The sequence below is a fragment of the Colletotrichum gloeosporioides genome (assembly GCF_011800055.1).
Source record: "Colletotrichum gloeosporioides strain Lc1 chromosome Unknown consensus_95, whole genome shotgun sequence".
Classification (NCBI taxonomy): Eukaryota; Fungi; Ascomycota; class Sordariomycetes; order Glomerellales; family Glomerellaceae; genus Colletotrichum; species Colletotrichum gloeosporioides.
In genome coordinates, this window is record NW_025544740.1 from 61,190 (window position 1) to 71,751 (window position 10,562).

Below are 10,562 nucleotides of genomic sequence, written 5' to 3' on the forward strand. Positions count from 1 at the left end.
TGTTGGGAGATCACCTCGTCGAAAATAACCTTCAGAAGTTTCTATTGACATGGCCAACTATTGAGAGGCAACTCGATGTCGCAAATGACATCGCGCCTGGTCTCGATACATAGAGAGTCTTCGCCCCCACGGACCCGTTCCGCAAGGCCTTCTCGACCTGCGCGTACAGTGGGACGGGGGTTTCGTCAGCGGGCGCTTGAGCAAACGCTGGCAGGGGCTACCTGCAGATAATCCACCGGTCTCCAGTGCACACAGCCAATGTCACAGGTGTCCAGGCATTGAACTACCTCGCACTGTTGTTCGCGTTTGGCACGCATATTCAAGGCGCAATCGAGGATGTTGGACGGCAGGTGACTTTGCGAAAACAAAGAGGGCTGTAACTGATTGGTAACACCGTGCTATAGCCTCCACACATCGATTTGTGCCCTCAGCTCAGTGTTCATATTCTTCTCGGTTTTCTGGTGATCAGGCGCGAAAAGAGCGAAGGCAGGCTTGAAAGGCCAAATGCCGACCTCATGCCATTCCAATTGTTGGTGTTGATGAAGTAGGTTTGAGGGACAGGCCATGGCTGGAAAGGGCAAACCCTTTGGTATGGAACGTACGCCGAGGAATATGGAAAGTATGTAGGTTGAATCAATACTTCATCTTCGTTGATCTCCCCGTTCACCTGCACATAAATCGCCGCTCGCCCGTCGCAGGAGGAAAGTAAGGTGTGCAAATTTCAGTACGGATGGTAGTAATTGAAAACTGAAAAAAGTTTCTGTTGTAAACAAGAGAAATTGGGCATCAGACACCGCCTCTGATGCAATACAGATCAGATCTAAACATTCCACGGCATACACAGTCCGGTATTGGGGTCGGGGACTTGTTTGGGCCCGTGGATGCAGTCAACGTCCTTCCTACCCCAACATGTAGCGCCTTTGAAATTGTCCCATGCCACGAATGTCCCCTTGTATTTTGTCTGGACGTTGTTCCACGCACGCCATACTCTTAGGTCTCCTCTGAAGAGTTGTAGGCCAGCAGGGCACGATGTGTCGCCATCAACCACCGAAGGGCTTCCCTTGGCCCATCCCGCGCAGTCCGGTCCCAGAATGAGACTCACGCCCTGAGAGGCTACGGCAAGAGCATCGGTCGGATCCTTGGCGCACACTGATGTGTCACAGCCAACTTGAAGGCACTCAGCGCTGCCGGAGTCGTCATGGTAGGCGTCTCGGGCTGTCAGCTTTGTTGGATCGATAGCGGTCGCATTGCAAAGATGCAAGAAAGCCAGACAGGCTAGTGTGATTCTGGTGACTTTTTGTGAGCAGAGAATGTCTTTCGCTAATGAATTGTCAAATAGTCTGGGGAAGCCTTACGACTGAAACGGAGACAACATTGGTAAGTTTTTTTTCGTGTTTCTCAAGCAAAAGATGCCACAATTGCAGGAGACGAAACAGAAACAGGAACGTTCGCCATTTCAGTTATTCTGGTCCCAGATTTCGTTGGCATCGTGTGTCAGTCAAGATTCCTTGCTTTTCGTCGGCAAAACCGAGCATTTGCGCAACATTCTGTCTCTCAATTTGTCAAGGTTTTCGGGTTGCCAGATCAATACGCCATTTTTGTCTTGATTCATTTGTAGACTGGAGTATTGTTAGGCGAAGACCCACAGAGGCCAAGATTTACAGTATTTACATGACCTGAGCACCCTGATGGTCGAGGCCCAGGCGCTGGTTAGCTTCTGCAGTGCATTGACTTTACGGATTGCCCCGAGAGATTTTCTTGTAGGCGATAGCCAACGGTGATATAACCTTACGTCGTAAAGAGGTTGAAAATTCTGTCTGCTATATGAATAGATGTTTGCTGCGGAGCCGCAAACGAACTATTGGCTGCTATTTACGCCGAGGATGTGAAGATCTGATAATCTAATCTCGTCTGATTGAGTTTTCGGATTTGTCCGTTACTAAGTCATGTTATGAGGGAGTTTCTTACGCGAGAAAGCCGAATTCGCCGGATATGAATGATTTGGTAACGTTTTTCCGCAAGATCGACGGCGATGAAGAGGGTTACTCCTTGTTCTAGCAATGAAGAATGAAGTGGCTTTCAGCGACCCAATTCCAGAACAGACACAACGCTGGCGTTAAATCATGTAGTCAGCCCGTCACTACACCCAATGAATTTTCAGTCGACCACAGTTTGGCCGGCTCTCTTCTTTCTTTGACTCGTCAATTTTCCTTCCATCATGCAGTTGACGCGCTTTGTTGTTTGGTGCGCCTCAGTCACAGCTGTCGCTGCGGCAGTGGATTGGAGGAATACCACTTGCACGGGCACCACTGTCGACGCAAAAGCCCTTCCCAATGAAAGATGGGCAGCAGCAGGTGCCACTGAGGCTTTACGTGAGGTCCTTGACGAGTGGAAGAAATACAACTCCGGCCCAAATGAGGTCAAATTCGAATTCAGCCAGTTTGTGTCTTGGTATTTTGGCGGCCCGGAGCTGTGGAGGTGCTCTAAGTTACTAGATGTGCCCTGTTCTACGTCGTTGACTTGCGAGGCAACCAAGTATCCCGCTGGCCATCTGATTCTCAACTCCTTCTCCAAACTTCACCAAGTAAGCTGAGCTATCCTCCAATGCTTTCCGAACTGCGGGATGTCGAATGAGTAGATGCTGACCAGAAGCGCAAGTTTCATCGAAGATACTATGAAGGTCTCGATCAAGCACAGCTTGACATTCAGTCTGAGATGGATCTCTTCGCTGAGAAATTCTCAGTTCCTCCCAAGGAGAGCGACTCTACGGCTAGGATGCAAAGAATCATGCTCAATGTAATCTATGGAGTTGTAGGCATCGCACAGTCCTACACAAACAATATTTGTGAGCAGTCTTCCTTCAATCTTCATAAACCTCTTTTAGTTATTTCAGTCCTTCTGACTAACCTTGCGCCAGTCGTCTACTCGACGATGTTCCAAGGTTTCCTTACGCAAACCATGCGTTCCCAGATTACTACCACAAGTAGTTACACCATTTTCACTGGCTGGGCGGTTGGCAAAGATTATCTTCTTCCGTGAGTGGTCCACGACTCCACCAGCAAAGCCAGAGAATACTCTTTGTCATGGATTGACACTGACCAAATGGAAACAGTGGCGGCCAGCCCACACCTGCTTACGGCACATTGTCTGCAACGATGGGTGACGTGTTCGACGCCTGGAAGGCGGCTGAGATAGAGTACCTCAAGACTATCTTCACACCGCAAGATAATGACACCACGGAATACATCATTGCGGCGCTTGACAATGGGTTGATGTCCGCCGCGCCCGATGACATTGATTTCAGAGAAATGTCGAAAGTGATCAAGAAGCTGTTCTACCCCAACCTGATGCTGGCCGCATGGCAAAGTACACCTTCAGCTCGCAGGCCCTTCATCTTGTGGGTCGCACACGTTTCCTCCCTGCGTCTTACCATTGCTGACGAAAGTGACAGGAAAACAAACCTCCCCTGCAAGATGGGCAAGGGTGAGAGAGATGACGCTCTCTGGCCATTTCTGCCCGCAGACGCCCATGAGAGGGCTGCCGCATGCTACAATGGCGCGCTGTTCTACCTGCTCGATATTAGGAACGAGGGCGTTGAGTTGAGCATAGGTCAGCCCTCCATCAAGCCCAGCGAGAACAACCCTCTCACGGCTTTGTTCGGTACTGATACCATGGATGGAAAGCAATGGGGAGGTGTGACCAAGGAGGACATTGTGGCTGCAGTCTACGGTGGGTGGCTTGAGGGTGGCCGAATGAACAACAACTTCAGTCCTAACTACACCAACATCCAGCCGAGTGAGGGGTCACCCTTGTGGTTTGGCAACGGCATCAGGCTTCCAGGGTATGTAAAAATGCCTCTGTGCAACAACCTATACACGATTATGGCCAACGTCGCTGTTGGTAAGCCGGAGAGCGACCCATCGTGGCCTTGCGCCGCGCTGCCTGTCATCAAGCCGTCATAGAGGTTATTGAAGAAGAGCCCTCGGCAGCTGTTGTGTAACATTAGCAGTACCTTCATACCCATCCCAAAGTCTTAGTCTTAGCTTTTTCTTCAAAATGATTAAAAGTAAATGATGATCTTTAGCGAATATCTAGTATGCTCTTGTGCTACATCGATGTGTTTTTAAGCTTGCTTATTCGGCAAACGAAGGATGATTAATGCTACTATCCCCCGAAGTCACTTTTCCCGGTCATGGAACTAGACGACGACGACTAGTTTGTGGGGTAGATGGTACGCTTCATCGGTCAAATCAACGAAACTTTATGGCTGAATCCTTCTGCTTTGCCCGGCTCTGGTATGCTGACGCCGAATCTGACGATTTCCATTCCATGGTCTGAGACATGTCAGCCCTCTCCTCGGCCCTTCTCCCGAGAGGCTGCTTATGCGATATAATATTCCGGAAGCAGTAAAACCCTACTCCGACTACCCTCGCGGATAAAAAGTTCAAGCCTTCCGCAAGCCACTTGAGCCTAGGCCGAGACTCCTGGGACCGAGTTAATTGGTACCTTTGGGATTGGTATTTTAGGGCGGCTGTCATTGTCATTGCGGGGGAAGTCGTACAAAGTGTATAGCGGTTTGCTTCTTCAAGACATATCCGTCATTCTTGTGTCCGCCAAGGGAGCGAATGGCTATTCTGTCTTACGCCCGTGACTATGGCGGTGAGGCTGGCACTTGGCGAGGTGGCGAGGCATACGACCTGTCGACACCCGACAGCTACCCAATAGGGCCAAAAAGATGGCATCATGAGTTGTGTTACCATGTTTGTGAAAACGCCACCAATCCATGCCCTATGACAGGTACCTTGTGGGATACAAGTGCGACGTCTATAAAGCCAAACAGGTATCTACCCACAAGAAGAGAAGAAATCATCACAAACACAAAATTATTACCTTCACAATTTCATCAATCTCAATCAGACTCCGTCTCGCACAAAATGCAGTTCTCATCGGTTGTTCTCACTCTCATTGCTGCTGCGGCAAAAGTCCAGGCGTCCCCCCTTGCAGAACGCCAAAGCCCAGGAAGACCCAACGCCGACTGCTGCGGCTGTGACTTCAACAACAAGTCTCATGTCTGCACGGTCCCTCCTCCAGGCGGTTGCTTTACCGCTGCCGTCATCTGCCCCTTCAACCCGAACCCTGAAACAGAGGAGATGTGCTGCTGCTGCGACCCGAGCATCCCCGCCATGAGGTGTAAGCCAGTCGCCAAGAACCAATGCTTCTGTCCAGCAGTGGCGTGTCCTTTCTCATGGGATCCCATTTTCTTGCCCGCAAACTCTCAGGTTTCGGCCTCTTCCTAAGCGTTCACAGTCTCTAGCAAGTTGTGGAAGAATGCAGCAAATCCTTCGGCGTGGTTCTCTAGTTGGATACAAGTACTTTAGGGTAGTTTCTTTCGAAACTTTGGTTCAGCTTTTCTCAAGGTTGGCTTGGGGATCGGTTTGACGAGGATGGGGCGGGCTCTTCGTACTGAGCCCGTGGGCTTCCTTGTATCGAAAAAGCAGTGCCTCAAGCTGTTATCTGACGGAGAATTTTCCTTACTCATTATTTTCAATGACAAGCTAAACACAAGCTCTGAAGTAAAGACTGAAGTCAGCTTGCAATCATACTTATAGAAGTAAACCTTTCATCCTCTGGTGGCCCTCGTGTGCGTGAAAATCCATCTAAGTGGTCGTTTTGAGGCGTTTGACGCACAGCGGGTTCATCAGACCAAATGAAGGAGGTAAATCAACTTGATCTAATGAAGACTATCATGTACGTACGTCAGAAGGACATCAAAAAGCATCTTTTCGGGCTGCCGTAACGTAAGAATTGTTAGAATGGGTGATATGCAATCCCTTTTGGCTCTATCATGCTAAATATCGTATGGACGTTTGAGAAGCAAAATCCGGATCCTGGGCATTCATAAAATAAAACCTCAATCCACAAGGAACTCAAATTAAGAAAATCCTTTTCTGGTTGTCTGCCGCTCATTTCTCACAGCCTAATTCCGATGTCACTGACTTTTCCAAGACTTCGGGAACCATCGGGGACTTGGCATGAAATGCCAAGTTGACGAGATCAGCGCCTGGACAACTTGTACGAGCTTTCTCTCAAACAGGCAAAAGTGTCGAAATGTCTAAGACATCCTCTCATCATAACACGGACTGCAAGAGATGGGATCGGATAAGAAATGGCTGTTTAAGCATAGTGAACTCCTGATACGGATTTCAACGTTCGCAATTTCTGTTCATATTTCCATAGCCTCGATTCTTCCGCTACATCTGCCCCTTGCTCAATCACAGTTCTACTTCATCAACACCATGCAACTTTCAAAGTTCCTCGTTGTTGCCACCACCATCATGGGCAATATTCAAGCCGCATCCCTTGGAGGCCGTCAAGACGTTTGGCCAGACGCAGACTGCTGCAGTTGCAGCTACGATATTGAAGGATGGATTTGCAAAGTTTCTGGTGCAGATGGCTGCAGTGCCATACCGGATATTCGCTGTCCTTTCAGACCCAATGAGGAGAAGATGCTGTGCTGCTGCTGCGATCCTACTCCAGGGAACGAGTCAACCAAATGCTCGCTCGTTGACCGAGATGCGGGATGCAACTGCCCGGAAGTCAGGTGCCTGCATAACTTCGGCAAATACATGCTTCCGCCCTGGGTCCAGGGTTGATGTTACGTGGCTCTGGATAGTGGCATCTTTGAAGCCACAGGTCGAAGACGCAAGAAATGATATTTTGAACGTTTAAGTCTTGTTTCTTCTTAAGAAAGCTGGTATCAGAGGGCTGGCTTTTCACCTTGTATAGCCTACGACAATCCAATCTTTCTTCCCTTATTATTGTCTATGGCATAGACTTTCCAGTCCCATCGGTCTTGCATTAGTCAACCTGTAGCACTCGCTATACGAAATCACTCACATTCCTTAAGGTGCCGTGTGTTACTGTGTTGCGTTTTTACGCGGGCTTTGACAATGTCTTTGAAGATTACTAGGTCCAGAATCACCACCTTCTGCGTTTTGAAATGCACACGTTAGTTATAGGATATGTGTCGTGCGATAGTGAAATTGATGACTGGCAGATTTCGCGGAGATTACCATTCACGACTGTTAGTTTACACCGGACGGATCGAATGTTGCACACTGTTTTGTGTACGACTTCGATTTGCTCATTTGGGCTAGATCTTACTCAGCCTGTAAATCAAAAGTTGATTGTCTGACAATAGCTCTAGTAGCCTATAGGTTTATCGGCGCTGAAGGATTCGAAGGGGGCAGTGCTCGAGGCTTCCAAGACATGAACCTTGAACGACCTCGGCCTTCGGGACTCCAGCAGTAAAGTTGACGGATTAGGTTATTCGTTGCAATACGATCGTTCCCACTCGATGGATGTTTACACGAGATTGACGAATCCAGTATAATGAATCAAGCAACTAAACGAGAGCACTTGTGGGACTTCTGGCTGGGGAAAGCTTTCCTGATAGCCTGTTCAAGAGGCTATATAAACCCGAGCAAGCATACCAATTCGTCAAGATCAAATGTCAACAAACACAGCTTCGCAAAATATCAACAAAATCACAACCTCCGCTGAAAGTTCCCTCTTTACGTACCCAGCTTGAACGAAACTCCGACACCATGCACTTCTCACGCATCGTTCTCGCCATCACTGCAGCTGCTAGCAGCATTCAAGCCTCCGCCATCGCAGGCCGTCAAACCGAGGTCAAGCCAGACGCAGACTGTTGTACTTGCGACTACGACCTCAAGCTCATCACCTGCAAAGTCTCCGACGCGCCTATCTGCAATGTTCCTGACACTCGCTGTCCATTCCGACCCAGCCAGACGGAAGAGCTCTGCTGTTGCTGCGACCCGAACGCGAACGGACCCGCTATGAAGTGCGTGGCTCAGGAGAAAGGTGCAGGTTGCATCTGTCCGGCAGTTGTATGCCCTTTCAACTTCAATCAGTACATGCTTCCGAGCTGGTTTCAAACTTGATCTGCTTCGTCGTCGGCCAGCGGAATCATGCTAGGCGCGGGAGGTCCTTCAATAATATCCGACCACACTGAAGTATGGTTCCTCAACGCTCAGTATCCGGGATTATCAGACAATTCCAGAAAACACTGGCTACAATAGATGCATATATCAGGCAAAGAGATGAATAAGTCTAAGTCACTACCTGGGATTCTTCTCTCGATTCACTTATCAAAACAATTTTGCACTTATATGGAGTAACAATTTCGGGCCTCATGATATTGACATTGGATGCCGTACACAAGCCGTGTCTGATTGAATACTTTCTTCAGTCGACCTGTCTACTACTAAGTGTGCAATTGACATGATTCTCGCACTAACAACCTTGGTCCTACCCAACTTACTCAACACAGGCCCATGAATTCTCGTTCTTGTAGTCTCCGCCTTGGAAAACGTTTCGACGGGGCCATCTGCAGTGTCTGCGCTTGAAGTCAACACCTGCACTCTGCGTGCCATTGACGAATGCAGTGCCCAAAATAGCCTCCGGAGCAACACCCTCTTCTACCCAGCGAACGATTGCCATTAGGACATTCTGCTCGGGGTCAAGGCCTGCATTGCTCTGTGCCTGATTACCGATAAAAGTGGCACCCGGACCGCCGCCGCAGTGGGCCATGCCCGTAATACGGAAGAAGCGGTAGAACTCATCGAGGGCTGAAGGCTCAAGGCCCATGCTCTTCGAAACGTGCTCATAGTATCTGGGGGAGTTGTCGCTCGAAATCGTGCCGTCGACCAGACCGTGGTAATGCAAGAGCTTTCCGCCCCGTTTCTGGAAGGGAGAGAGATCGCGGTCAAAGGTCTCGATGTTGAAGAGGTTCAATGTGGAGGAGGTAACGTAGTCTTCGGGCTTAAGGGTCATGGGATCCCAGTTGGAATCGTTGAAGATGGCGTATTTGAACCAGTCCGCAGCGCCGAAAGGCTGCCCGGTGAAGTAAGTTTGCGGGGCACCCGTGAGCTCGGCGCCGGGCTGCATCCGGGGATAGATCAGGCTACCGGCGGCATCAAGAAGGGGCGAATAGATAGCACGCAGGGTTTCGATTTGTTTTTGAGTAAGGCAGTCTGTTGAGTTGTATCCCTCGCAGAGCAGACCATCCGGCTTGTAGTCGCACAAGTCAGGCGATTCAAGAATGCCATCGGCAACGCCATCGAGCTTGTCGCACTGCTTGAGAATGTCGTCGTGGATTGTGGGCCACATCGTCATTGGGATGAAGGTATCGGCCCCTTCAAGTCCGGTGAGGGGGAGGAAATGGCAGGACCACGAGGTAAGGTTGTTAAAAGAGAACGCGGGAGCACCAGCTACAATGCCGTCAAAGTCCTCGGGGAATGCTTGTGCTTCCTTCATGCCCTGGCGGCCACCGGTTGAGCAGCCCAGGTAATAGCTCTTCGTGTGAGCTTTTCCGTAGAACGACTTGCTGACATCTTTCCCAACGACGACGCCCGTGTGGAGCGCTCGGTAGGCAAAATCCTCGATCACGTCGGGATTGTTCAGAAATGAAGCGCCACTTGCGCCGTCATGGCCGTTGTTGGTAGCGACAGAAGCAAAGCCCAAGGAGCTAGCGTAGTCGAGATCCTCATACTGGATACATCCACCAAGGCCACCATTGCCAGTGCTGAGAAAGCGGCCAGTCCAGTTCTGAGGAAGCCAGGCCTCAAACTTGAAGCCGGATCGATTCGAAGTGGCGATCTGAGCCGTAAGACGGCATAGATCCGCTGACACGGTTTGGGAGGGGCGACTACAGCTAGCATCAGCGTTGGGAAATTTCAGCGTTGTTCCCGCCGCGACAAACTCTGTCGAGACAGAAGCGGCTCCGGGGATGGAGGTAGCGTTGGCGAAAGAAAGACATTGTTGACGGAAAGGGAATGTGCTGTTAACGGGGCTGGCTACCAGCCCTTGAGCTAGGACGCTGAGAAGAAAGAGAGACAGCATCCTGAACAATAGTAATGACTGTGAGATGAACGAATCAGAATGATGAAGGTCTTCAAGCTGATGATCGACAAGAAGGCAAGCCACGACTGTTGTATATAAACCTCCAGCCGCTAGGGCTGTATTCACCAGACATCGGGCGGAACAATATGGCCATGAAGGACAACGCCCCATTTTCGGGGAAACCGACACTTGGCATACATCTCATGGTGCCACAGCTAGTACCTCGACATCACGCTCCAAGTGCGCCAGGATATTTACCCTGCCCATCCCATCGGCTATCTTAAGGACTGAGCCACAATAGTGCCCACTTGTGAGCCAAATTCAGAGTAACCAAAGTCTTGTCGATGAACATACTACGCGGCGCATGTGTGTTCGTTCGGCCCGTACCGGGGTTATTGCGTCATATGTCAGCCGACGGGATACCTGATAAGAAGTACGTAAGGTATTCAACGGTGGAAGCTTGATGGGGCAGGTGGCTCCGACAGGTGGTCCTCAAGATTGATAATCATGGAATAGACCTGAAAGATGTTGCCAGCCTATACATTCACCAGGAAGCATTGACTAGTTGATGAAAGGTGCAGTAATATCCCCGAGGAAATGATAAGTCAGATAAGACTCTATTCTGGCCTGTTTCATAT

At 49.7% G+C, this 10,562-nt stretch overlaps 4 protein-coding genes across 4 annotated transcripts; 2 read left to right on the forward strand and 2 right to left on the reverse strand.

The window, feature by feature from the left end:
- Positions 1-820: 820 nt before the first annotated feature.
- Positions 821-1,300, reverse strand: GCG54_00013151 (uncharacterized protein; the record flags this gene model as incomplete). Its single annotated transcript, XM_045413011.1, has 1 exon — positions 821-1,300. A coding segment is annotated over one exon (480 nt), but the record flags the coding sequence as incomplete, so codon positions are not given.
- Positions 1,301-2,218: 918 nt separating this feature from the next.
- GCG54_00013152 (uncharacterized protein) lies at positions 2,219-3,962 on the forward strand (the record flags this gene model as incomplete). Its single annotated transcript, XM_045413012.1, has 4 exons — positions 2,219-2,584; positions 2,653-2,845; positions 2,918-3,035; positions 3,113-3,962. 4 exons carry the CDS (start codon positions 2,219-2,221, stop codon positions 3,960-3,962), a joined length of 1,527 nt encoding a protein of 508 aa, XP_045257573.1.
- A 3,645-nt stretch (positions 3,963-7,607) lies between these two features.
- Positions 7,608-7,964, forward strand: GCG54_00013154 (uncharacterized protein; the record flags this gene model as incomplete). The annotated part of the gene is made up of 1 exon (XM_045413013.1): positions 7,608-7,964. The coding sequence occupies one exon, from the start codon at positions 7,608-7,610 to the stop codon at positions 7,962-7,964; it is 357 nt and encodes a 118-aa protein (XP_045257574.1).
- Positions 7,965-8,340: 376 nt separating this feature from the next.
- On the reverse strand, positions 8,341-9,924 carry GCG54_00013155 (putative feruloyl esterase B-2; the record flags this gene model as incomplete). Its single annotated transcript, XM_045413014.1, has 1 exon — positions 8,341-9,924. One exon carries the CDS (start codon positions 9,922-9,924, stop codon positions 8,341-8,343), a length of 1,584 nt encoding a protein of 527 aa, XP_045257575.1.
- Between the last annotated feature and the right edge of the window lie 638 nt (positions 9,925-10,562).